This window comes from Babylonia areolata, chromosome 19 (genome assembly GCF_041734735.1).
Source record: "Babylonia areolata isolate BAREFJ2019XMU chromosome 19, ASM4173473v1, whole genome shotgun sequence".
In the NCBI taxonomy this organism is placed as follows: domain Eukaryota; kingdom Metazoa; phylum Mollusca; class Gastropoda; order Neogastropoda; family Buccinidae; genus Babylonia; species Babylonia areolata.
Window position 1 is genome coordinate 38962222 of NC_134894.1, and position 23853 is coordinate 38986074.

Here is a 23853-nt window from a genome sequence, read left to right on the forward strand (position 1 = left end):
CATGCTTGCCTGAATGTGTTTTTATTCCGAGGCATCTGTGATTAAGACCAAATGCTTTGCTGGTACAATTTCATATCATGTTATCTGTCTAAATGAAAACTTTTACAAATGTTATTTATGTAAATCAACAACAAACAAATATTCAGTATAATAATAATAAAAAAAATATAGTAGTTCATAAATTCAAATAACAAAGAAGAAAAAAAGCCATTCAGAACTCCAAGTAAAAAGAAAAAACAACTTATTTGCTCACAAAAATATCTCATTAACTGAAGTCCACATATGGGGCAAGAAGCAAAAACAAAGGCAGTTATTCCAGCAACAATCTGGTGTTCGTATACAATGCCTTAAAATAAATGTGAAGAACAGACTAGGATGATGAGAAAAAGAAAAAAAACAAAACAAAAAAACACACCCCGAAAGAGCATACAGAGAAAGTAAAACAGAAAGAGAGGCAGAGACACATGGACGACAGAGCGAGAGAGAAAGAGAGAGAGGGAGAAGTGCAGAAAGAATGGGAGAGACAGGGTAGAGATATGGATAGTGTGGGAGAGGAAGAAAGAGAGGCCGGGTACAGAAAAAAAAAAAAAAAAGAACACACAGATGAAACTTATCAACAAAAAACAAAACAACAACAACAACAACAAAAACAAATCACATTTTCCAACTGATTAAACATTCATCCCCATACACAAACCGAAAAACAGCCAATAAGAAAAGAGGACAAATGCGGCACTAGAACAGGAAAAAGAAGAAGCGCAAATCAAAACAGTTCTCAATCAATAATTTACACACAAACCTTTTATCCTTCACAGACTGATATTCTTTTACCTTTCAACAACCAACAACAAACATTCCACTCCCCAAAATGGTGAGGAGCAACAATGGTCCGCAATGTTCCCTTTCCATTTCACATCAAGCGGCATCGAGTAACGTAAGCATTCTACTTCTAGTTGACCTTCTCAAAATACTCTTTGGACTGTGTGGGCGAGGGCTTGATGGTGTCTGGGTTCGAGTCTGGGTTCCAGTTGGCTGGGCACACTGGAGACAAAATATCCACATGTTTGACTTTATACTTGTCAGTATATGGATTGACTGAATAAGGTATTATTAGGTGACAAAGCAAAAGTCACTTCGACAGGTTGGTTTTTTTTTTGGTTTTTTTTTTTTTTTTTTTTTTTTTACACATTGGATATTTATGTATATCTAGTTCTCATACATATGGAAGCCAACATATGTGCTCAAGAGACAGGAATACATATCTACACATATGCACACAGACACACACACACACACACACACACACACACATACATACTCTCTCTCTCTCTCTTACACACACACATGAACACACATACATGCACAAGCACATGAATTATACATTTTGAAGTCTCTCACATAAACTGTTTGCACAAAGCAGTATGAAAGAAAACATTACTCATATGATAAACAGCATGCATTCATGTACAGATACTTTTTTTTTTCTTTTTTTCACCTTGCACAGTGTTCATTGTTCCATCAACACTTTGACAGTTAACATTGTGAAGGGGGTGCAAATTTCTCCATCAAAAGTATCAAGTCAAAGATACAACAACACAAATGAACTGATAAATACATGAAAAGTGAGCTGAAATATTCAAAGAATGGGCATGTATGCAATAATGTTTGACTTCTCTCAACCTCATAAGTGCAAGCACCAAAGTCAGAAATTCTGCACAGAGGTTTTTTTTTTACAGCTCGCCGGTGGATCAACACTTTCAGATGATCGTTTTCAGAGCATGAGAACACACCCAGTCATAAATACATGCACACATACACATAATATTCTTATACTCTACACCCACATATATTCACTTGAGTGAGCGAGAGAAAGACAGAGAAGAGGAATACAAAACAAAACAGGAAACAAAAACATATGCATGAACTAACTACAACTACTACTCCAAATGATAACAACAGGACATTTTAAGTGTCTAAGCCTACTGTTCCAGGCCCTTTACAAACAAACAACAGTATACAACATCATTTTATATAATATTATACACATGGGTATATCACGAAGAATCATCCATTCATAACATGCCACACAAAACTGTGCAAACCGGATTGACGTTTTCGTTGTCCTTTGAACTCACTGAACCTGCACCCGAACATTGCTCTGACGTCAATGTTCATCTCATTAAAATGATTTCCACATTCCTACGTGTGCATAAACCGCAAGGGAAGGGAACTAACTTCTATGGTATCTCTGTATGTATCCACACGTCATATTTAGGAAAAATTGTATATTTTCGGGGGGGGGGGGGGGGGGGTTGGTTCAGCATCAATATGGTATGGAAGCCTGCCGAGGTTGCAAACTCCCCACGACTGAATGGGTTAATAAAAAAAGAAACAACACTTATACTTTTGAACTGCACACACACACGCACACGCCCACACACACATATATCTATCTATCTATCTATCTATATATATATATATATATATATATATATATATATATGACACTCACCTTCTCCATGCTGATCAGTGAACTGGAAGGCTTTGACCAATCGAAGAGTCTCATCGACTGAGCGACCAACAGGTAAATCATTGATGGTCACCTGACGAACCACGCCCTTAGGATCGATGATGAACAGCCCTCTGTCAACAGTCAGAGACATCACACATATATAATAATAATAATAATAATAATAATAACAATAATGATAATAAAGAGTTATTCAGTGCTTTTTCTCAAATTGAGCTCAAAGCGCTTTACATGTACAAAAACTCACCAACTATGAAAGACAAAATAATAAGATAATTTACGCAAGCTTTGCTTGCTGCATCATGACACAACTCATCCAACTCATTTGCTCACACACACACACACACACAGAGTATCGCCATCAATGTTCTAGACCAATCACGAACCATCAATGAAAAATTCATGAACAAAAACTGAAAGAAGAGAGAAGGTAAACAAGAAAGAATGTACCAGACAGGGAGGGGAGAGAAAAAGAGAAAATGATAATGAAAATGAATCTATATATTAAAGAAAGTGGAATAAACATGCATGTACTTCTTTACATTCAACCCCCAAAGCAAAAAGAAATCATTATGAATTCAAAAAAGTAGTCACAAAAAAGATGGGTAAGATAATAGAAAACGGGAGGCACAGTACACTCACTTACATACACATACATAATGCAGGTGCACACAAGTTTTCATAATACATGCTCAATAAATAAGTGAAAACATGTATTTGTATAAATAAATATATGCACATACATACACACAGAGAAAGAAAGGGAAAGACATAGGAAGAGGGAAGGAGGATATGGGGTGGGGAGGGCAAAGAAGAGAGATGGAGAAAACACCCATCATAAGCAGTTAGGGGAGTTGTGGAACAATAACATAGCCCGCATACTTGACTCAACCAGTCAAAAGACGTCATGACAATGAATTAGACAATTCAAACTTTGTAACATCTGGTTGTGCACCGTTATCCTGGTCCACCTTGGAATTCACACCACAAACATCACTGTGGTAAAGTCGACAATGTTATATGTTTTGTAGGACAATGGGGCATGGTCATTTTCCTCCATACATATACCACATATGTATACCGCTACATACATATATCCCTGTACAGTGGATACATTCAGATTTATAGAGGGAATTCTGAAGTTTCTGAAGTTTCCTGACATACCCAAATGCATCACTGAAACTGGCAGGGTTTTCTTTTACAAAACAGGAAATAGCCAGCATATGGATAAGTGTCGCCCTGAACATGAAGTTTTCATATGATCAAACCTTCAATCAGTGGCACTGAGGGGATTAACGAACTGAGGACCTTGGAATTACCTGAGAGCTAGCCCAGCTTCTTCAACCAGCACCCCATAATCTTTGGACACCGTCTTGTTGAAGTCCGCCAGCAAAGGGTACTTCAGCTCACCCAGTCCCCCTTGCTGCACAACACAGAAATGTGTTTTATCACATTAATCTGATTTTTTAAAAAAAGAAAAAAAGTTTGACAGTCCTAAAGCCTTTTGTGGCCACAGAAACAGTGAATTCATGTTCATTGAGTGGGGGGTTCCACATAGGAAGACGGGGCGCAATCCTCTCCATCTGCTCTTTTAACCTTCCCTGAATGAAGTCAGGTACCCACTCAGGTGCCCACTCACACATGGATGGGGTGGGGGGGGAAACTGAAGCAAAGTGCCTTTCCCAAGGACACAACACTGTGCTGAAACAGGGCATCAAACTCTGATCACTGGATCAGAAGTCCAACGCCAAACTGATTTGGCCAAATGCACCTGGTTTAGTGTTGTAGAATACAGTCTTGCTGCTGTATATGTGTGTGAGGCCCAAAACATGTCCTGTGTCTAAAGACGCTCCAAAAGGGGAACTGTAACAAGTGCTTAACTTTAAAAAAAATTAAATAAAAACCACACAGCAACTCGTAGGATAAAGGAACAGAACCACTGCAGAGCTAGAAGGCAAACTGCTGCGTTCAGCTTGCTTATTACCATTGTACTCCACACATTGTAAAATGTGATCAATCCGCATGTAAAAAACCTTACTACTTCTGCACAACTAAAAAATTTTAAAAAAGAGAATGTATACAGGAAACACACTAAAATGCTACACATTATCAAAGAACTGGGCATTATAGAGGAAACTGCCTTGGCACAGCATGTCCCAGAGGAAAGTGAGTAGAATGAAAGTCAATAACATCTTGGCTTGGGATCGAAGTGGAAGCAGGACAGAAATAGAGCATGTGCCTTCCAGATATACAACACCAGGTCCTTTTAATTCTGTTTTAGTCAAAGCACAAAACCCATAAGAAAAGATAAATGCAGATGTCCTGACCATCTAGTGGAGACTGGTACACCTGGTTTTCCGTGACTGGGTTTCTCATGAGGAGGTAAAGGGACATAATCTTTTAAAAGCTGGATGGTGCAGTGGCCCTGTGCGATGAGAACACTGCGTGACACACATTTCGCTGAATAATATATGGATCTTATTTAACAAAAGTCAAGATAGTATATGTGTGTGTTGTGTTTGTGTGTGTTTGTGACATCATCATCATCATCATTATTATCAAAATTAATGTATGGTGACCATACCTTTCTGGGCATGTTGATCCATGCCAGATGACTGAAGTGGGAGTCAGTGGATACCCCGACCACAGCTGTGTTGATTTCCTCAAACTTGGCCATGTTGTTACTGAATGCAATCAGTTCTGTGGGGCACACAAAGGTGCTGCAATCAAAGCGTCACAGTGTTTAGTATCATCAGCATTTTTTTCTCCTTTTTTTTACCCACCTATTTAGTCATGACATAATGAAATTTGTGTGCAAATGCTGAGCTTACAAACAATTTGATATCTAACGTGTGGCGAATCTGCTGGTCAGACTTCTAAGCTCAGTGATGTTATCTCCATTGACTGGTGAGCCATTCCCTCCCGCCCTTGTCCCATCTATGTCATTGTACCTTGTGTTAAGGACAGCAGACTCAAGCAATAAAGTATGCAAACATGACAATGTCTGAATGTGTGAATAAGTGTACATGACCACAAAATGCACACATCAAACTAATTTGAATTGTTAGAGAAAAAGTAACCTTTTATTCATTTTCATTTATTAAGAAAAGGAACAGAAATTTTTTTTTAAAGATATCGGGGTTGGGGGATGGAAGAAAATTAAAGGACAATGGTGCCAACTCACAAATCAAGAGGGTAGAAGAACAAGACCAGATATTTCCCCTTGAAGTCAGACAACTGTATTTCTTTGAACTGGCCATCAACAACCGCTGTCCCACTGAAGTCAGGGGCAGGATGCTGAACTCTAACTGCCAGGCAGCGAGAACCTGCAACATGCCAGTAATATACATAAAAAAACCTAAACTTTTGGACATTCAACTCATAGTCTTTCACACATCGCATTTCATGTGTGCTGCGCAGTCTTAATTTACCCACATGCCATTTTGCAGGGGTTTCACATTTTTTGCATGTGGTGGAACTCTGGTTCAATATCTAGTACTTTACAAGTGTGGGTAGCACTGGGTACTGACATATACCTTTAAAAATAGTTTAGGATCAATGTCAACATGTTAACAACTAATTGAATTTTTGAAATAATTGTGTCTGTAATTTTCAAATAATCAAATAACTGATTACACACTTCTATCTATTCAATTTCCATTTAAGTAAAGCATATGATTATGTTTATGACAATATAAAACTAAATATAGATAATATCAAATACCAAAACATAAAATAAAACCATATCTGCAAAAATGTCTGATCAGAAAATCTTGATCCAAATTAATCTACCCAATATCCAAGTCTTCTCTGAGCAAGCTTAAAATTTATAAGTTGTTCAAAAGGAAATTTTCTATCTAAAATTACGTTTAAATAACATACTTACCGTGACCCAACTAGTGCAGACTCCGGCAGGGGTCTGACATTCCTGTCCTGTGCAAACTACTATCCGCCTATGCGGAGAAAACGAAACTACGGCCGATAACTCTTTTTTTCTTCTTCTTCTTCTTTTAATCAGATCAGAGCAGTTAAAGTCAGTTTTAAAAAAGAAAAAAAAAGATCACTTACCAAGGGAGAATGACCTTGTCAGCAAAGTGTGTTGCACGTGCGAGGCTGTCAGAGCAGGACAAAGTGGGGTCCTGAGCCCCATGCCCTGGGCACCAGCCCCAGCCGCTCTGGACAGACACTGAATCTGAAAATAATATTTTTGATTTAAGCATTGTGATATAGTTTTCAGCATTGTGGTATTAGTATAAGAATTGTGCAATATTAAATATGCATTATTTACGTTTCTGATATATACGACATGTATGATCTGTTATGCACAATGATTGTGTAATGTATGATGATTTTTGTTTATGTCTCAGTATAGTGTTTGGCTGGATGTCTGTGCAGCGTAACGGATGTAAGTTTTTCATTTTAGTTTTTAAATGCATGTTTTACTTTCTGGTTTCTACATTGTACAGCACAACTGGGCATGCATGTTTTACATGGAAAGGTATTATTGTTATATAAACTGGATTATTGTTAATTACATGACAAAAGAAATAAATGTCCACAGTTCAACATTAAACACTGGGTTAATCTTTAAAATTATTAAAAAGTCAGTTTAAAAAATAATTTAAAAAAAAAAAAAAGTGGCTATTTACACACACAAAAAGAGTGGCTAATTCCATTGTGATAGCTCCACATGGGCAGAAATCATAGCAATCCATTGTCCTTCTTTTACTAGGTCTCTGTTACTAAAAACAGAGAACATTCAATTCACCAACAGTAAACTGCTTGTTGTCTTGAACAGTTTTATAGTTGTCTTGAACTGTTAATGTTACATAAGTACTACAACGACCTCAAGCGTGCATGATGAAAGTTTTGCATAGTAAAGACTTCGCCCTGCATAAAAAGTCATCGAAGATTCCGATGCACTACAAAGAGGATAGTTTTACACGTCATTGTTGATGTCGTGAAGGGGAAACGCAAGGGCGGGGCGTAGGTATGTGTGGGGTGTCATGAAGGCGAACATTTAAAACATCGGGTGCCGGTGTTACTTTTTCTCTCCGTGTCGCTGTCGGACATCTGAGTGGCAGAACTTAATTTGTACAGTGTTTAAGCAACATTTGTCTGGAACTTCGCCATACGTACGCCTTTTACGAATGCGCTTCGCACAGCCATGACGTTCACCGGAGTTGATGCACGTGTTACACAAAATAATGAAAGGACACGACGGTCGACCGAAGCAATGTCTGCTACACTTCCGTTGTTACAGGAAGTAAACCATCATTCACACAGTACCACATTGATTGGTTCGTCATTTACAGGCAATAATTACATTGGGCAGAGCTAGTGCATGTATAGCATGAATTCCGCTCCATCCCCTGTCTTTCTCCTCTCCGTCTGTTTCTCTGTCTGCCTGCCTGTATGTCTGTCTGCCACCCTCTCTCTCCCTCTCTCCCGTGGCCTCTCTCTCTCTTTCCGCGGGCCTCTTCGTGTGTGTCTGTGAGTGTGTGTGTGTGTGTGTTTGAAAGAGAGAGAGAGAGAGAGAGAGAGAGATCTGGTCATGAGTTTGTTTTGTTTTTTGTTGTTGTTGTTGTTTTGGGTTTTTTGTTTGTTTGTTTGTTTTGTTTTGTTTTTTTGTTTGTTTGTTGTTGTTTTTTTGTTTGTTTTTTGCTCGTTGATTTCCATACTAAATGAACGGACAACTTTGTCCACTGAGACCACCAACGGCTCGCCAGTTCATGTTCACCCTCTGCAAGACTACCAATATATGCAAAACGCATATTGGTGATCGTCATCCTTAATCCTCTCCACATCGAAAGGCATTGAAGAGGTTGCATGGGTGACCGTAAGCATCCATGGCGTACTCCAACCGAACTGTGGAACCAATCTTTCTTGTTATTGTTCAGGAGTACGTACCTGCAATGTGGTCTTGTTGTACAGTTGCCGGTTCAGTCTATTACTCGGACAAGATTAGCATTTACAACGGACAGTCTTCAGTCATGGTAGACCATAGATTAAAGATAGCACGCCACACTGACCCTGTCGAAGGCCTTCTTGAAGTCAACAAATACGCGGTACAGGTTTTGTTGGTGCTGGAGATAACTATCACAGACAGTTACTCCCGTGTCCAGTATCTGTTCGATAGTGCTATACACTGTCCTGAAACCTAGTTGTACGGGTCTCGCCCGTTGTTGTGGCGCCAGATCTTTAACCACTCATGATGCTTTCTTGGCGTCAAATTATTTCTGTTCAGGTTTTCTTTAGCTTATGTACACTATTGCTCAATCCATTATGTTTCTTTAGCCTTCTTCGTCGCGGCTTTTCCGAGTCTCAGACTCCGTTGACTTACATATATACTTTTCTGTTAATCAGTGATTTTCTGTCAGAGTCGCGATACATCCTGTTTCAGAATGAAAGAAGAGTTCAGCCTCAAGCTTTGGTGCCAACTGATTACAGTGGACTGTCATTGATGTAGGTTATACATTACATAAAACAAGATGATCCAAGACTGAAGCTGCGTATGAACGGCGATTCCACTGACTGGATTAAAAACAAATGAGCAAAATACATTTCCGATTTGGATACTGATGAAGTTGCAAGACAAGCCTTCAACACGCTTCCTGAACAAAGCAAATGTAATGATGAAATCACATTTTAAATAAACGGCATTTGTTTTGTGTTAGAACTGGACAAAAAAAAGAAAAGAAGAAGGGGAAAAAAGTCGACAAAAAACAAACAAACAAAAAAAACCCCACCTAATCCATCCGTCATGTATAATTTCAGTGGCTGTTTATTGCCCAAAGTCCTCTAATAGTCAAAGTAGATGACATGAGTAGACACACAAAACAACATCAAAGAAAGAACAACAAACAAACAAAAAACAAAGAAGAAGAGTTGGAAAGAGTCAATGTGACACAGAGATTATGATAGCCGTGACCTGAGCGCATTTTCATTGCGAGATCAAGGATCAAGTGGCAACTGTAGGCATTTTAGACCCATCTGCTGTGTGTATAGCTATCACATTCTTTTAATGTCTACTGCGTCATTCGTGAACTTCGCTTCATATGGATGAAACAGATTGATAATAGAATCAGAATGGGAATATTGATGCATGTTTCTGATATCATCGATTGCGAATAAAGAGAATAGTTTATCAACAACATGTCTGTATCCAGTATTGTTTAAAATTTGTTATCATAACATTCTACACAGCTTGTTTTTATTTTGGCTGAAATGTTCTCTTTGAGTATCGTCCACTTTGAAAACAACACCGACTAGGTTCTACTACTATTCTCATCAACCATCAACATGAATGCTTACTTACCAGGCACGGCAAGTCTTGTGGAAGAAATTGACAGTGAGTCATGAAATATTACAAAACTATTCTGATATGTTTTTTTGACTGGCAGCAGTCAAAACCGCATTCTTTTTTGTCAGTATAGACGTCACAAGAAAATGTAAATGATTTTTTTTTTTTAAATTTTTTTTTTTTTTTTTTAAGAGATACAGGTTCTCCTAGAATGCGGGTAAGGGGAATCTCCGAAAACAATCAGGATGAAGTGTTTGTGTGTGTGTGTGTGTGTGTGTGTGTGTGTGTGTGCTTATCTCTGCGAGAAGAAAGACTATTAAGAAAGAAGAAATAATTTTGTTTGCAGTGTAACAATCTTTGAGTGATTAACACAATATTTCATGAATGGTCATTAGATTTTGATGCAGTTTAACTTTCAGTTTTATGGAGGTGTCAGAGCTTGTGGGCTAATCCATACATATATACTAACACCACATAGGCTTATTTTAAAAAAAAAAAAAAAAGAAGAAAAGAAAGAAAGTCAACAGATGCCTTATCTTCATGGAATATGAACCCAGTGGCGCTGATCAGGCCTTGAAATGAAGAAATGAAGGCCTGAATGATGATGTAATGTTAAATGAATAATACAGACCTGCAGAACTAGTGGCTACTTTGTAAGTTATACTTGTTGATTACTTGATTAGTTAATATGAGTATGATTGAGAAATGTGTCTGTGCGTAGGTCAGGCATCAGCTCCCCCCCACCCCCACCCCCCACCTTTTTTTTTCTTCAAAAATTCTCTAAGCAGATGTTGTATAATGTGTATGTTGTATAATGTATATGAATCAGTTAGCATGCTTTGACACCTCATTAAAACTAAAAATGAAACTCATATCAGCCTCAGGGATCACCGGTTGGAGAGATTTTCATGACTGAGAGAACTTCTTTCCTGACAGTCAAAATCTTAACTTGTAAAAATTTTTTATTTTAATATTGACTGTCCACAGCAAACCTGAAACTAGAGCCTACAACTAAAGTCAGATGCCAAATACTGCTGAGTTGACTGATAACAGCAACAACAATATATCAGATATAAAAATAATATTTGTCATTTGCTGTTTTGGGGGGGCAAGTAAATAGCATGTTATAATAATACACTATACATTTTTTCCAGGTCTTGAGAAGCCATATTGGCAGCCTAGAATGGAGATGAATTTCCAGAATATGACAATTTAATTTGCATGATGGTGTAAAATTTACTTTACAAGAGGCTGTCTTTGGATATGACTAAAACGATTTACTGGATATTGTGCAAGAAAACATTATTGCTTATTTGTTTTATATACATGTATGAAATTCAGTGCTGTTCATTTGTTTTCAGAGAAACTGTTGGTTGTACTTCGTGATGGGCGAACATTAATAGGTTATTTGCGCAGCATTGATCAGTTTGGTACGTATGACCATAATGCTTGAGAATCAGTTTTCATAATCTTATATCTTTTGTCTGATACTTAAAAGAGAACATCTGCATTATGATTTGTAAAATCATAAATATTCATTTACATAATATACGCTGGGTTTAATTCTGTCAGTCTTACTCATAGTGGTCTGGACTGTGCATTTTGTTTGTGTGCATGTGTGTGTCTGTGCTTGCCCTTGCACATGTGTGTGTGTGTGTGTGTGTGTGTGTGTGTGTGTGTGTGTGTGTGTGTGATGCCATTTTTGAAGATGAAGTCAGTGTGCTGTTAACTGAATTAAATGCTAAATGGATGATGTGCATAAGACTACAATTTGTAACCTTTTCCCACCTTTTTTATTTTGGTGTAAGGTTTGGTGGAGATATAGGAAGATACTGACTTTTAACCTGTGAGTGTGATCTATGATCTCCTTGATGATTGACAGACTGTTTTGCTACAATGCAAGCTGCAATCCCTCTTCATTATCTGTGTCTAACATAATCAACGAAACTTGTTTTTTTCACTGATTTCAGCTAACTTGGTGCTGCACAGAACAATTGAGAGGATCCATGTGGGGAAGAAGTATGGTGATATTCCCAGAGGCATTTTCATTGTCAGAGGAGAGAATGTGGTTCTTCTGGGAGAAGTGGTCAGTCATTTTTGTGTTTGTTGATCACTTAATGTTATACATAACTTGTGTTCATTCTTGTTTAAATCAAATATATATGTAATTTTAATGCAGTTGTATAAGAATGCCAACATAAATAATTTGAAGACAGTTCTGTTTATGCTGGATCCATTTTCAAAACAAGTACAAGAAAGCATATATATATATATCTATATATATATATATAGAGAGAGAGAGAGAGAGAGAGAGAGTGAATAGAATGTCTTTATTACCAAGTGTACTGGGGTCACAAGGAATATATATTTATATATTTTTTAGACATTGTTATTCCATTTCAGTATTTCTTGTGACAGTCTTTGTGCAACTCATATGCATGTGTTCTGTTTGTGACATACAGATTATGATTTATGTTTTATTATCTTTTGAATTTATTTTGAAATCTATAGAAAACTCTGCAACTGTATGGGGTGATCAATTACAGTTTATTTGGTTCATTAAAGATCACAATAAGGGAGTCTTCAAAAGATCCTGAGAGTGAAAGAAAGCCATAGAATGAGGAGTGCTGTTAGTGAAAATTTACGCAGACCATCTGCTTGAGCTAACTATTTACTTATTTATCAAACAGTCATACTCATGAATAGTGTTCTGTCTAAACTTGTCTTATTATTACGTTCAGTGCACATTTCAACGGCATAACAAGAGATCCATGGTACATCACTGAAGAAAAATAAATATAACATTTAAAATAAAAGAAGATGGGCACAATAGCTGAGTGGTGAAAGGCTTGAACTTTCCGTCTAAGGGCATGGTGGGTAAAGGGTGGAGATTTTTCCAATCTCCCAGGTCAGCATATGTGCAGACCTGCTTGTGCCTGAATTCCCTTCGTGTGTATACACAAGCATGTATGCACATTTAATATTCTGTAATCCATGTCAGCGTTCAGTGGGTTATGGAAACGAGAACAAACCCAGCATGCACACACCAAAAAACAGAGTATGGCTGCCTACATGGCAGGGTAAAAACGGTCATGCATGTAAAAGCCCACTCGTATACATACAAGTGAATGTGGGAGTTGCAGCCCACGAACAAAGAAGAAGAAGAAGAAAAAAGAAGGAAAGACTCACAGGCATACACACATACACATTCGCACACATAGAGAAATATAAGTACACAAACACACACACACACGCGCGCGCGCGCACACACACACACACACACACACACACACACACACAGAGTAATGTTGTGGAAGTATAGCTTTTTATGCACAGTGAAAGAGGCTGTCTTGTGCACCGAAAATTGTCGTGCAATCCAGATACTAATATTCCAAAGTGATACAGGTTTGTTTTTTTTCAAGCTGTCATTTTACTCTGTTCTTGTGCAGGAAAATAATGTTTTACTTTTTTAAAGAAAGGACTAACTGATCTTTGAAATTTTTACTGTTTGTTTGTTGGTGAAAGGACACAGACAATGAAAAGAATTTGCCACTGGAAGAAGTGTCCATCGACACCATCTTAGACCTGCAACGTGAAATGCAAATCGCCAAGGAACAAGACGAAGAACGCAAGCGCAAAGCTTTGCAGGAAAGGGGAATGCACTTCACAGATCATTCAGAGGATTTCATGTGACCTTGTTGTGGCTGATGCAGTAGTGCTGATGTTACAGTTGGTGTGAATGTTTGTTATCCTGTGTAAATGTTTTGGTATGATTGACATCTGGAATAACTTCTTGTTCAGATGGTAGGTGAACTGAGTGTAAAATGTCGCAGTTCCTGAGAAAATTGAGTGATGCTTGTTGAGGTATTAAAAAAAAAAAGAAAAAAAAGAGATGAATGTTACTGTTACTGTGAAGTATGAATGATCTTTGTCAGATGAAACGGTGTTTCATTTTTGAACATTGAAATCTTGAGGACATGTTAACTAGTAAATCTTTGATAAGAGCATCTTGTTAAATTTTAACATTGAATATTTTCCTTTTTTTTGTTTCCTCTGGTTTACAGAGCAATTATTGTTCAGTTTGAGCATTGGATTTTTTTACGTTTTAAAAATCAAAAAGAGAAAGAAATCATTTTTTATGATAACTCAGAAACCATGTCATCATTTAATTTTCTTATTCATGGGTTCACACAAAACAGTGCTGTCATGTATTGTTTACATTTACAAGTACCCGTTTGATGAAATGATCAACATACATTTTGATATGATGTTACAATCTTTTAAAAATTATTTTTAATACACACACAAGAAAAAAAAGAAATGAAAAAAGATATACAGACAACAGATAGGTCAAAAACTAATTCATACAGCAGAAGCAATTTAAAACTTCAGTACACATACTTATAGGAGAGTGTTACGTACCTTTCAGTGTATTAATCAAGACTGACCTTGCACATAAATTCCCAAATTTAAAGCTCATCTTGTAAAAATGAATTGTTTTATTAGGGATGATATTAGGTTTCAATGATAGAGCCATATCATTATGTAGTGCTTTGGAACAAGACATACATCTGTTAGAATAGGATCTGGCTTATATTTTTGTCTCCTGATCTCTTTTCATTCTTATTTATTTAATCCTGTTTTCTTTTAAGTAAGTGCTTCTGACATTCAGAGACCATTCTATGCGTTATTCAACAGCATACAGTGCAGCACAGTACCACATGGAGACCTGATTGTTAGATCTCAACATGAAATCAATCTTGAATATTTTCTTGTGTTCATGCAGCATTCATGGCAGTTTTGCTTTCAGGAGGAGCATATTTCTTCCCATATTCTTTCTGTCTGCTTTTCTTTTGTGTTGTGCCTTTTTGGGGTCATCTCTTCTTTTCTTCTCTCTCTTTCTCTCTTTTTCTTTAAACAAACATTCTATGTTGATTTGCAGGATCGTGTCTCCATAGCAGTATGTTTTTCCATTGGGATTCATTGATTATGTTTTTTCTTCAGTGCAAAGATATATTCATTGGTACTGATTTGAACTATTTAGAATGTGGAGAAGATTAAAACAAAAGCAAATCTGGAAGTGTTCAATTCACTAATATTTGAATGTGAAATTTATTTATGGGTTCAACATTTTATTTCTTTGTTTTATTTTGGAGGCAATGTAATATTTGTTTGTTTTCTACAAAAGAGAGATTTTGAATACATGTTGAATACATTTTTTTTTTTTGCCACACATCCATTAAAATGGAGATTGTTGTATATAAAAAGCCAGAAAAAAAGGGTTGAAATTACTTGTTCTTTTTGTGTGTCAAAGAGAGAAAGAAGGAGAGAGAGAGGATGTATGTTTTGAAAGAAAAGGGGATGTAAGAAACACGAGACATGACTGCATGGTATTGGATATACAGCTTCCGTATTCATAAATATGTGCACGCGCACACACACACACACACACACACACAGCTATTTATGCATATGTACATCCACTCATATACCCATGCATACATATGCTTTACATTCTTGCACATGCACAAAAATGGCCCTTTTCATCCAACTCTCCATGGAGATGTTTTTCATTTGGTTATTCATAATTATACATAACAGTTCTGGTTGGAGGTGTTTTCCTCTTGCTGTTGTTGACAATCAGTTTCACAGTCACAGCAACACATTTTATCATTGCATTCATTTACTTTGCATAAGTATTTTGAAGGGGGATTCAGTGTCTTTGATCCGAAGCATTCTTCTATTTCAGCTAAGTATTGAACCATTTGTGACGGACAGGGAAGAGAAAAGAAGAAATGGAAAATAAATGCTTGCAAACAGTTTGGGGGGATATACATTATTACAACAACAACAACAAGAAATCTATTCCTAAGTAAACATGCACCAATGTAGTCCCTGTGATTATACTCATGAACACATATGCATGTCTGCCTGGTGGTAAATGTGAACTGGATGCATTTTAAGATGCACAGTTTACTGGAAAGCTGTTGAATAGCAGGAATTTTTAGAGGTTGCACAATATCTCTTTTACAGTCTACCCCATGTGCAACTCAGTTACGAAAAAAAGGTTCCCATCAACCACCATAGGAGTCTTGAACGTCTGTGAACACCACTAACAAACTGATCATTCAATTAGTGAATTCAAAAGAATGGTAAATAAATGATTTAGCTGGCGAAGAGCAATTAAAATCAACTAAATGTCGGTACAAGAGTATAACAATCCAAAAAACCTGTCAATCATTGTCATAGTTCTCTTGTAACTATACATAAATATGCTTTTCACAGCCATTTCTCATTTGTCATGCATATGTTTATCAGACATAAAATTCTTCACTGTATAGTCTGAAATCGAGCTGAGGTAAGATTTGAAGAAGCAGCACTTTAACATTTAACTAAGGAATAATATGCTTGTGGTGGTGGGAACACAATTGGACAGAGGGTGAAGAATGGTTGTGTGTGTGTGGGGGGGGGGGATGTGTGTGTATGGTGGGGAAAGATACCGAGCATTGGAAAAACAAAACATTAAAAGGGAGACACAGGCATATGGAAGAAAACATTAACATCAAACAACTATAACAGCTATAACAAATGTCCCATTGGACAATGCATCAAACCTTCTGCAATAGCAGCTAACATCTTGAAATTGTGTGTGTGTGTGTGTCCTCTACTTTAATGGCTTTTCACTATAAGTGATATTAGATGAGAATAGGGTGGATAAAAACTGCTGGGGAGGAAAATGTCACTGCCCATGCACATGGTTGAGTAAATGTGTTTGCAGTGTGTGTGTGTGTTGTACATTAAATGGAAGTAAGTATGAAGGTATTCCAGTATGTACATACTACAAGACATGTGCCAGAGTCAGGAAAGTGAGCAATGACTTTTAAATTTCCTAATTAGTGCTCTGTACCCCCTATTTACCCCAACTACCCTTGCAAGATGCAGGTGAGAGAGAGTGGAAATGAGCATAATCTGAGATTGTGTTTTTGTGCAGATGTTATGCTTGATTGTTTGCAGAGTACAGATATTCGAAGCTCCCCTCATGACAGAAAAAAAGTTTTTTTTATATGCATATTTCAGTTTCAATTTCTCAAGGAGGTGTCACTGTGTTAGCAGATGTCTGACCAGCAGCACAACCCAACATGCTTGTTCAGGTCTTGAGTGCATGCATATATATATTTATGTACCTACCAGAGTGGATTTCTAATACAGAATTTTGCCAGAGGACAACGCTCTTGTTTTTTTGTGTTTTTTTTTGTTTTTTTGTTTTGTTTTTTCCTTGTTGCCATGGGTTCTTTTTCATCCGAATGACTATATGCTCAGTTTGATTTTTAGTCAAACTTAGGAGAAATGGCGAGAGCTGGATTTGAACCCAGACCCTCACGGACTCTTTGTATTGGCAGATAACCATCTTAATCTTAATTGACATGCATGGCAAAGCTTTGGTATGTAAAAACAGTTGCAAAATCAGGTCATATGTAATTCAATGGCTGTTCTGTTTTAATATATACATGATTATGTATGTGTGTGTTCCACAGACTTCACCTCACTCTCTCTTCCTGAGATAATACAGTTACTCCGGTTCTTATTCTGTGTGTGGATTTTTCTTGCCACACTGTTCATGGTGAACAGCAGGTAGCTTTCTTTCTTTTTGCCTTTTTCTGCAACGGTGGGCGCTGTGCAAAGAAAGATCACTCGTTGGACCGCGGCATCAAAATGGCGGCGCAGCCCACCTGCGGCATCAGCTACGATAAACTCGTAGCGATGATTCCTTTTGTCATGGACTTCTTGGACCTCCATTCTGATGATGTCATTGCATCAGGCATTCTCGATGATCATAGACTGGACGATGCAGCGATTGCAATGATACTGAGCTACGAAAAAGCACGTAACAACACGGCTGGTCCAGCCAGTGTTGAAACTTTGGACAAAGCTGAATCAGAAAGTAGATCAACAAAGGAAACAAAAGCAGGCGAAGAGCCGTTACATCACGACCTTGCCCCAGCTTTGTCAAACTCAGTCACAGCAGACAGTTTCAAAACTCGTTACAGAATGAATGAAGCTATGTTCGAGGCACTCATGCAAGATTTAGTGAAACTTACCTCGTTCGTAGAAAAGTCACAGAGGCAAGTGGGTCCGGAACCTCTCTCTTCTGTCGACGCTCTGATGCTAACGTTACGTTTTCTTGGCTGTCGCCTTCCCATGAGCCAGCTAGCTGTTGCTGCTAACATTTCAGAAACTCTTTACAGCAGTGTTGTGCATGACACCATGGAGGCTTTGTATGAACTGTTGCCACATTACATCCTTTGGCCAGACGAGAATCGAGTGGTTGAAATCTCTGATAAATTCAGACAAAGATCTGGTTTGCAGGGTGTTTTGGGAATTATTGATGTGTTGCATATACCAGTGAAAACACCAGATGAACATGCTGACTTTTACACCAACCAGCAAAATGAGACAACTGTGGTGTTGCAGTCAGTGTGTGATCACAGGTTGCGGTTCATTCACAGCTGTACAGGATGGCCAGGCTCCATGGATGAAGAAACCGTGTTGAAAGATTCTGATCTGCACATTGATGATCGTGATGATGTCAGCTTTTATTTTCCGTTTGATTCTTACCTTGTAGGCGATGAAGGGTACTGTCTCTCACCATGGCTGATGACACCTTTTGCAGATACTGGAAACTTGAGTACACTTCAGCAACAGTTTAACTCTGCTTGTCAACACATTCTTCAGGATAACACGCTGATGTACTCTCTTCTGATGCACCGTTTCCCTCGCTTGGAGTATGTGGAAATGAAAGACATGCAGAGTACTGTGTTGTTGATCTTGGTATGCTGTGCCCTGCATAATTTCTGTCTGGACAATGAAGATCAGGAAGTGTGTGAAGATTTCAAGGTCACAGTCAGAAACATGAACACAGTCCCAGAATCTCCAATACTTAGTCAGAGTGAAGAAGGGGAAAGCAAGAGACACCATGTGTTGCAGCTTTTACAGGAGTTGTGAGCTCTTTAGAGTCTCTTTTCATCTCTGCTGGAACAGTTACCACTTTCTAAATGAAGATATATTGTGTTTTGTGTTGGAAGTTGGTCACATGAAATCACAAGTAATGAAGTATATATGTACATTGTAATATGCAATGGTAAAAAGAGAATGAGATAGAAATCTCTAACACACAATCAGACTGTCACAGAGTGATGAACTCACAGTGTATCATATACATTTGTGTGTGTGTGTGTGTGTGTGTGTAAGAGAGATCTCTCTCTCTCTGAGTCTCTATGTCTCTGTTGGTCTGTCTGGGTCTCTGTCAAGGAAATTTGCTACTAATGCTAGTAAACTAGTAAATCAGTCAATGTTTTAAAATTGTCAGTCTCAAATCATTAATTGTGAAGTGTTTATTTCATGTCATGTTGGTGTATGGATAAAAGAAAACACACTTTCTCCTATGTATCACACATATACACAGACTGACAGACAAACACACACAAACACACACACACACACACACACACACACACACACACACGTGTACATATACACACACTGTAGAATCATCTGTGATGATTTTTTTAACCAGGTGCATTTTTAAGTACTTTTTTTTCTAAGACTAAATTATCTAATTATTCTGATATACTGTAGCTTAGTCTGACTGACAGTGACACATATTTATATGCATGCAACATGCATGTGTACACATGATACATATCTATGCAGTGAACTGTTTTGTCTGTTTGAATATATATATGTGTGTGTGTGTGTGTGCTGCTTTTGCTCTCTTACTCTTCTTTCTTTCTCTTTTGTGAAGAAAAATATCCTATGGGCAGTTGTGTTGGAAAAAAAAAGTCCATACACATGTGTGAAAGGCAAACTATACACTAGTGACTAAAGTAAGAGGTGTTTATGTTACTCTGGCGCAGTTGAAGTACTTTTAATTTTGAACATAATTGTTTGCTGATGATATCATTTGCAGTTTGTTTCAGTCAGTGTCTGACTCTTATAAACTAAAAATAAAACTGGTCTCAGAATAAACTGGATTGAGATTTGTCCTGAGAGATGCACTTATGTTGTACATATTTTGACCTGATATCTGCCCAGAACTTGTTTGAATGTGTTCAAAAGTTTGCTGAAAGAGGCCTTATCTTTTTTTCTTTAAAAAAAACCGAATATAATAACTGAGATGTACATAAATTCATAATCATGTGTTTCCATATTATTTATTATTAATTTTTGTGTGCATGCAAATTGCATGTGGTGTGTGTGTGTGTGTGTTCCAATTTACAGGTTTTTGTATGTGATTTTCTTTTATATAAAAATGTTATGAATGTTCAGCAAAATAGTACATGTATCTGAAAATACTTGTGTTCAGTTTATTGTTTTTGCATCCTGACACTCTTGTGTGTGCGTGTGCGCACGCGCGTATGTGTGTGTGTGTGTGTGTGTGTGTGTGTGATTTTGCTTCTCGCAGCTGCCTCATTTTTTAAAAGAAAGTCTGCAAACAGGTCAGAGATCAATTATGTTAATGTACAGATATACTGCGAAAAGGGTAAAATGATTGATATGAAATCTTGATTTAACATTATCAGTAATACTGTCTTTCAAAGAAAGAAATCAGCAGGAAGTTAAAAGAAATTTGATGTGTACACTGTATTCACTGGTTCATTCTTAACTGGAACACCACTGCATTAGATTGGGACAATCTTGGTGATGGATCTCTATAAAATCATCCTACTACAGTCTGCCAATGTTAGATTGTACAAAATTCAGCAGCAGTCGGCAGAATGTAGTACATGTACTATTACTAGCAACAATCATAGTATTGTTTTCAGTCAGCTTTTAATCTTTTTGACTCTTCACCGAAAGGATAAATAATAGGACTATAGCGCACACTGTAAATTACCAAAGCTTTGGCTTCTGGCAACTTATCTGCTTATCTGCAGTACCACAGTATGTACCATCCCTGTTAACTAGACAGATAGCCTCATCCCTCCCTCTCCCCATTCCCTTCTTAAAAAAAAGAAGAAGAAAAAAAGAAATAAAGTGCTTGCCACTGAGCAGTTATTGTTTTGATTCTGTGCAACATAAATGCCACACATGAGAGAAGTGTTTGATGTGATGTGGGTACCTTGGTATGTCTTCCACAGTTTCAACCAGCAAAGTACACTGTAAGTGTAACACATGAAGGATGAAATCATTTATAATTTGGTATATTAACAACTTGATGACTGTCGCTTTCAAGATCAAATTATTTTTTCAGCAACGGGAGGATGATTCCTGAAAAAAGTGTCCAATGATAAATACTAGAATATTTGGCATGACAGAATATATCTGACTTTCAGCGTTACCTCACGGTTTCTTATACTCGGTCATTACAAAATGAATGAAGAGTTCTCATGAAAACTATCTGATATCTCACACAACTGACTCAAATGCACAGTCACTTTGATAACTGAATAAAGGTTAGTCATGTGGAGATGGATAAGGACTTTCGGAAGTCTTGATAATGTATTGTTTGGTCATGAATGTGAATAGATTAGATGACTGCTCATCCAACCAGTCAACAATGACTGAGTGGACAGATATTCAAAGTTCAATGATCCATGATAAGATATATTTCATTTCAGTAAAAATGAAATATAGCATAAGAATTAGTGTTTGATCAATCCCAATTGTCAAAGTTTAGCAGCAACAATGACATGTCAATGTCATATAAGATTAATTTTGCTTTCTGTCTCGCTGTGTGTCTAAGTTCTCTCTCTGTCTGTCTCTGTTTCTGTCTTAGTCTTGTGCACACACCTACACACACACACACACACACACACGTGTGTGTCTGCAACATTAGATTTAGCTGTGAAAAAAAAAAAACACAGAAAAAAACATGAATTTCACACACACACACACACACACACACACACACCACCCCTCCCCAACCTTCGGCCAAGCCGCCGCACTATGCTTTGATCCCGCTGCCTGAAACAAACTTCCAAACTTTTATGGGCCACTATTTTAGCCTTTTTATGGCCCCATCTTGGAGCGAGACGCCACACATAAAACAACGACCCACATTTAATAACACACACACACACACACATGCACACACACAAACGCATGCACAAACGCACACACAAAACACACACGCACGGACCATCTGACGTCCCACCATCCGCCCTCCGACGTACCCATCGCCCACATACACACCCACACACTTTCACATACACTGATAATTCAAATGCACGCGCTAGCATACACAGACTCGACGACTTACTAGTGGATTGGCAACATTTCAGCGTTTACATAGTAACCTATGATTTGTCGTAGTTATTTCCCTCACTGACAATTCATGACTTTAACACTTTGTTTTGCTTTATTTATTTGCATGGTAACTAAGCTCGAAAGCATGTCTTTGTTCCCCAAGGTCTATACTCCCCCACGTTTATATTCTCCCAGGTCAGTGGTGGTCAGTGGCCAGTGGTGGGTAACAGTGGTCAGTAATGGTCAATGGTGAGAGAGAGAGAGAGAGAGAGATGATGATGATGACGATGACGATGGCGATGATGAAGTACACACATGACATTCAGATACACACAAATACATACGTAGACATTCAAATGTAAATGATGATTATGCCTGTAGTTGAAGACAGACTGAAACAGAAAGACAAAGCAAGATGATGAGAAAATTTCGAACAAATTCATTTGAAGGTGTCAGCAACTTCTTTCATGAAATGAGCATGATATGCATTTTTGAATTCATTTAATGAGGTGTGGTTATGCAGAACTAGAAAGGATGGAATATTGTTCCAGAGCAAACCACCAGAATATATGAGGCTGGATTTAAAAAGATCAATTCTAGGAAGAGGCAGCATTAACTTATGAGCATGGCGATTAATATTAAAATGAAATGAACTAGTAATTGATGGTGGAGCACTACCAGAAAATATTTTGAACATGAAAACTGCTTTGTTATACTTGAGTTTCAAGTTCAGTGGAAGAATGTCCAACGTAGTGTAGTCTGTAAAGGACAAGGAGGAAGAGTTACGTAAAACTAATTTCAGAGGACGTCTATAAAGACTATGCAGAGGTTTGATGAAGGCATGGAAAAACATATTACGGGAATGGATATCTAAGAAATATTTGATCTTAGCTGACAGATCTTTTTAGAGAGTATTGCATATCATTCCAACATGCTCAGACCACGATAGGTTGTTGTCAAATACTACCCCAAGAACTTTGTGGAACTCAACTTCACTCTACGATTTTACTATCAATGAACAGAGGAAGACAAATATAAGATATATTCTGACGCTTTTGTCCGGTGGTTATCATCATATATTTTGTTTTATGTGGATTAAGGCTTATACGGTTTAACTCTGACCATTCAACTAACTGATTGATATTTGTTTGTAATGATGCACATATTTAATTCCTTTTTGAATTACTAGCATGCAGTGTCGTGTCATCTGCAAACATTTCACACTGTGTTGTTAAAGACAGAGGTAAATCGTTAATATAAATGGAAAATAGTATAGGTCCAAGTACCGAACCCTGAGGTACACCATACTCCACTGGCATAAGAGATGATTTATGCCCATTGGCCAGCACCAGTTGCTCTCTTTTATCCAAGAATGAAGAGATAAGTTTTTGTGTGTCACTTGATAGGCCAAATATTCTAAGCTTTTTCAGAAGAGTGTGATCAATTACATCAAAGGTTTTGGCAAAATCAACAAAGACAACTCCAGTTATTTTCTTATTGTTTGTGTTAGTAAGCCATTTATCAACTAAATTGATTAGTGCAGTGTGACATGAGTGGTGTTTCCTAAATCCTGACAGAGAGAGAGAGAGAGAGAGACACACACAGAGAGAGAGGGAGAGAGAGAGAATCTCTGAGAGACAAGATTCAAGATTAAAAATTCAAGATTCAAAAACTTTATTACTCAAGGATAAAGATTTTAGGCATCGCCTAGTCTTCCAACATGTCCTTGTGACAACAATAACAATAGCAACATTAACTATAAGTATAACGACAC

The 23853-nt window shown here is 37.6% G+C and overlaps 2 protein-coding genes across 2 annotated transcripts in view; one reads left to right on the forward strand and one right to left on the reverse strand.

The window, feature by feature from the left end:
- The window catches only part of LOC143294309 (peroxiredoxin-like), an 8484-nt gene extending 663 nt beyond the window's left edge, over positions 1 to 7821 (reverse strand). The window contains exons 1-7 of the mRNA XM_076605753.1: positions 7670 to 7821; positions 6599 to 6722; positions 5715 to 5856; positions 5115 to 5250; positions 3850 to 3953; positions 2513 to 2643; positions 1 to 1041 (exon numbers count right to left, since the gene is read on the reverse strand). The exon at positions 1 to 1041 is cut by the window's left edge and continues 663 nt beyond it. Coding sequence (XP_076461868.1) covers positions 950 to 1041; positions 2513 to 2643; positions 3850 to 3953; positions 5115 to 5250; positions 5715 to 5856; positions 6599 to 6722; positions 7670 to 7699 — 759 coding nt within the window. The 5' untranslated portion in view covers positions 7700 to 7821 and the 3' untranslated portion in view covers positions 1 to 949. The remainder of the gene's footprint in view (positions 1042 to 2512; positions 2644 to 3849; positions 3954 to 5114; positions 5251 to 5714; positions 5857 to 6598; positions 6723 to 7669) is intronic.
- Positions 7822 to 9742: 1921 nt separating this feature from the next.
- On the forward strand, positions 9743 to 15140 carry LOC143294310 (U6 snRNA-associated Sm-like protein LSm1). Its single transcript, XM_076605754.1, has 4 exons — positions 9743 to 9881; positions 11195 to 11263; positions 11804 to 11919; positions 13359 to 15140. The coding sequence occupies exons 1-4, from the start codon at positions 9833 to 9835 to the stop codon at positions 13524 to 13526; spliced, it is 402 nt and encodes a 133-aa protein (XP_076461869.1). The 5' UTR covers positions 9743 to 9832; the 3' UTR covers positions 13527 to 15140.
- The last annotated feature ends 8713 nt before the right edge of the window (positions 15141 to 23853 follow it).

Coding starts and splice junctions, on each gene's coding strand:
- LOC143294310 (XM_076605754.1), top strand. CDS start 9,833: ATGAATGCTTACTTACCAGGCACGGCAAGTCTTGTGGAAGAAATTGAC. Junction 9,882..11,194: donor TCTTGTGGAAGAAATTGACA/GTGAGTCATGAA, acceptor ATTTGTTTTCAG/AGAAACTGTTGGTTGTACTT. Junction 11,920..13,358: donor TGGTTCTTCTGGGAGAAGTG/GTCAGTCATTTT, acceptor TGTTGGTGAAAG/GACACAGACAATGAAAAGAA.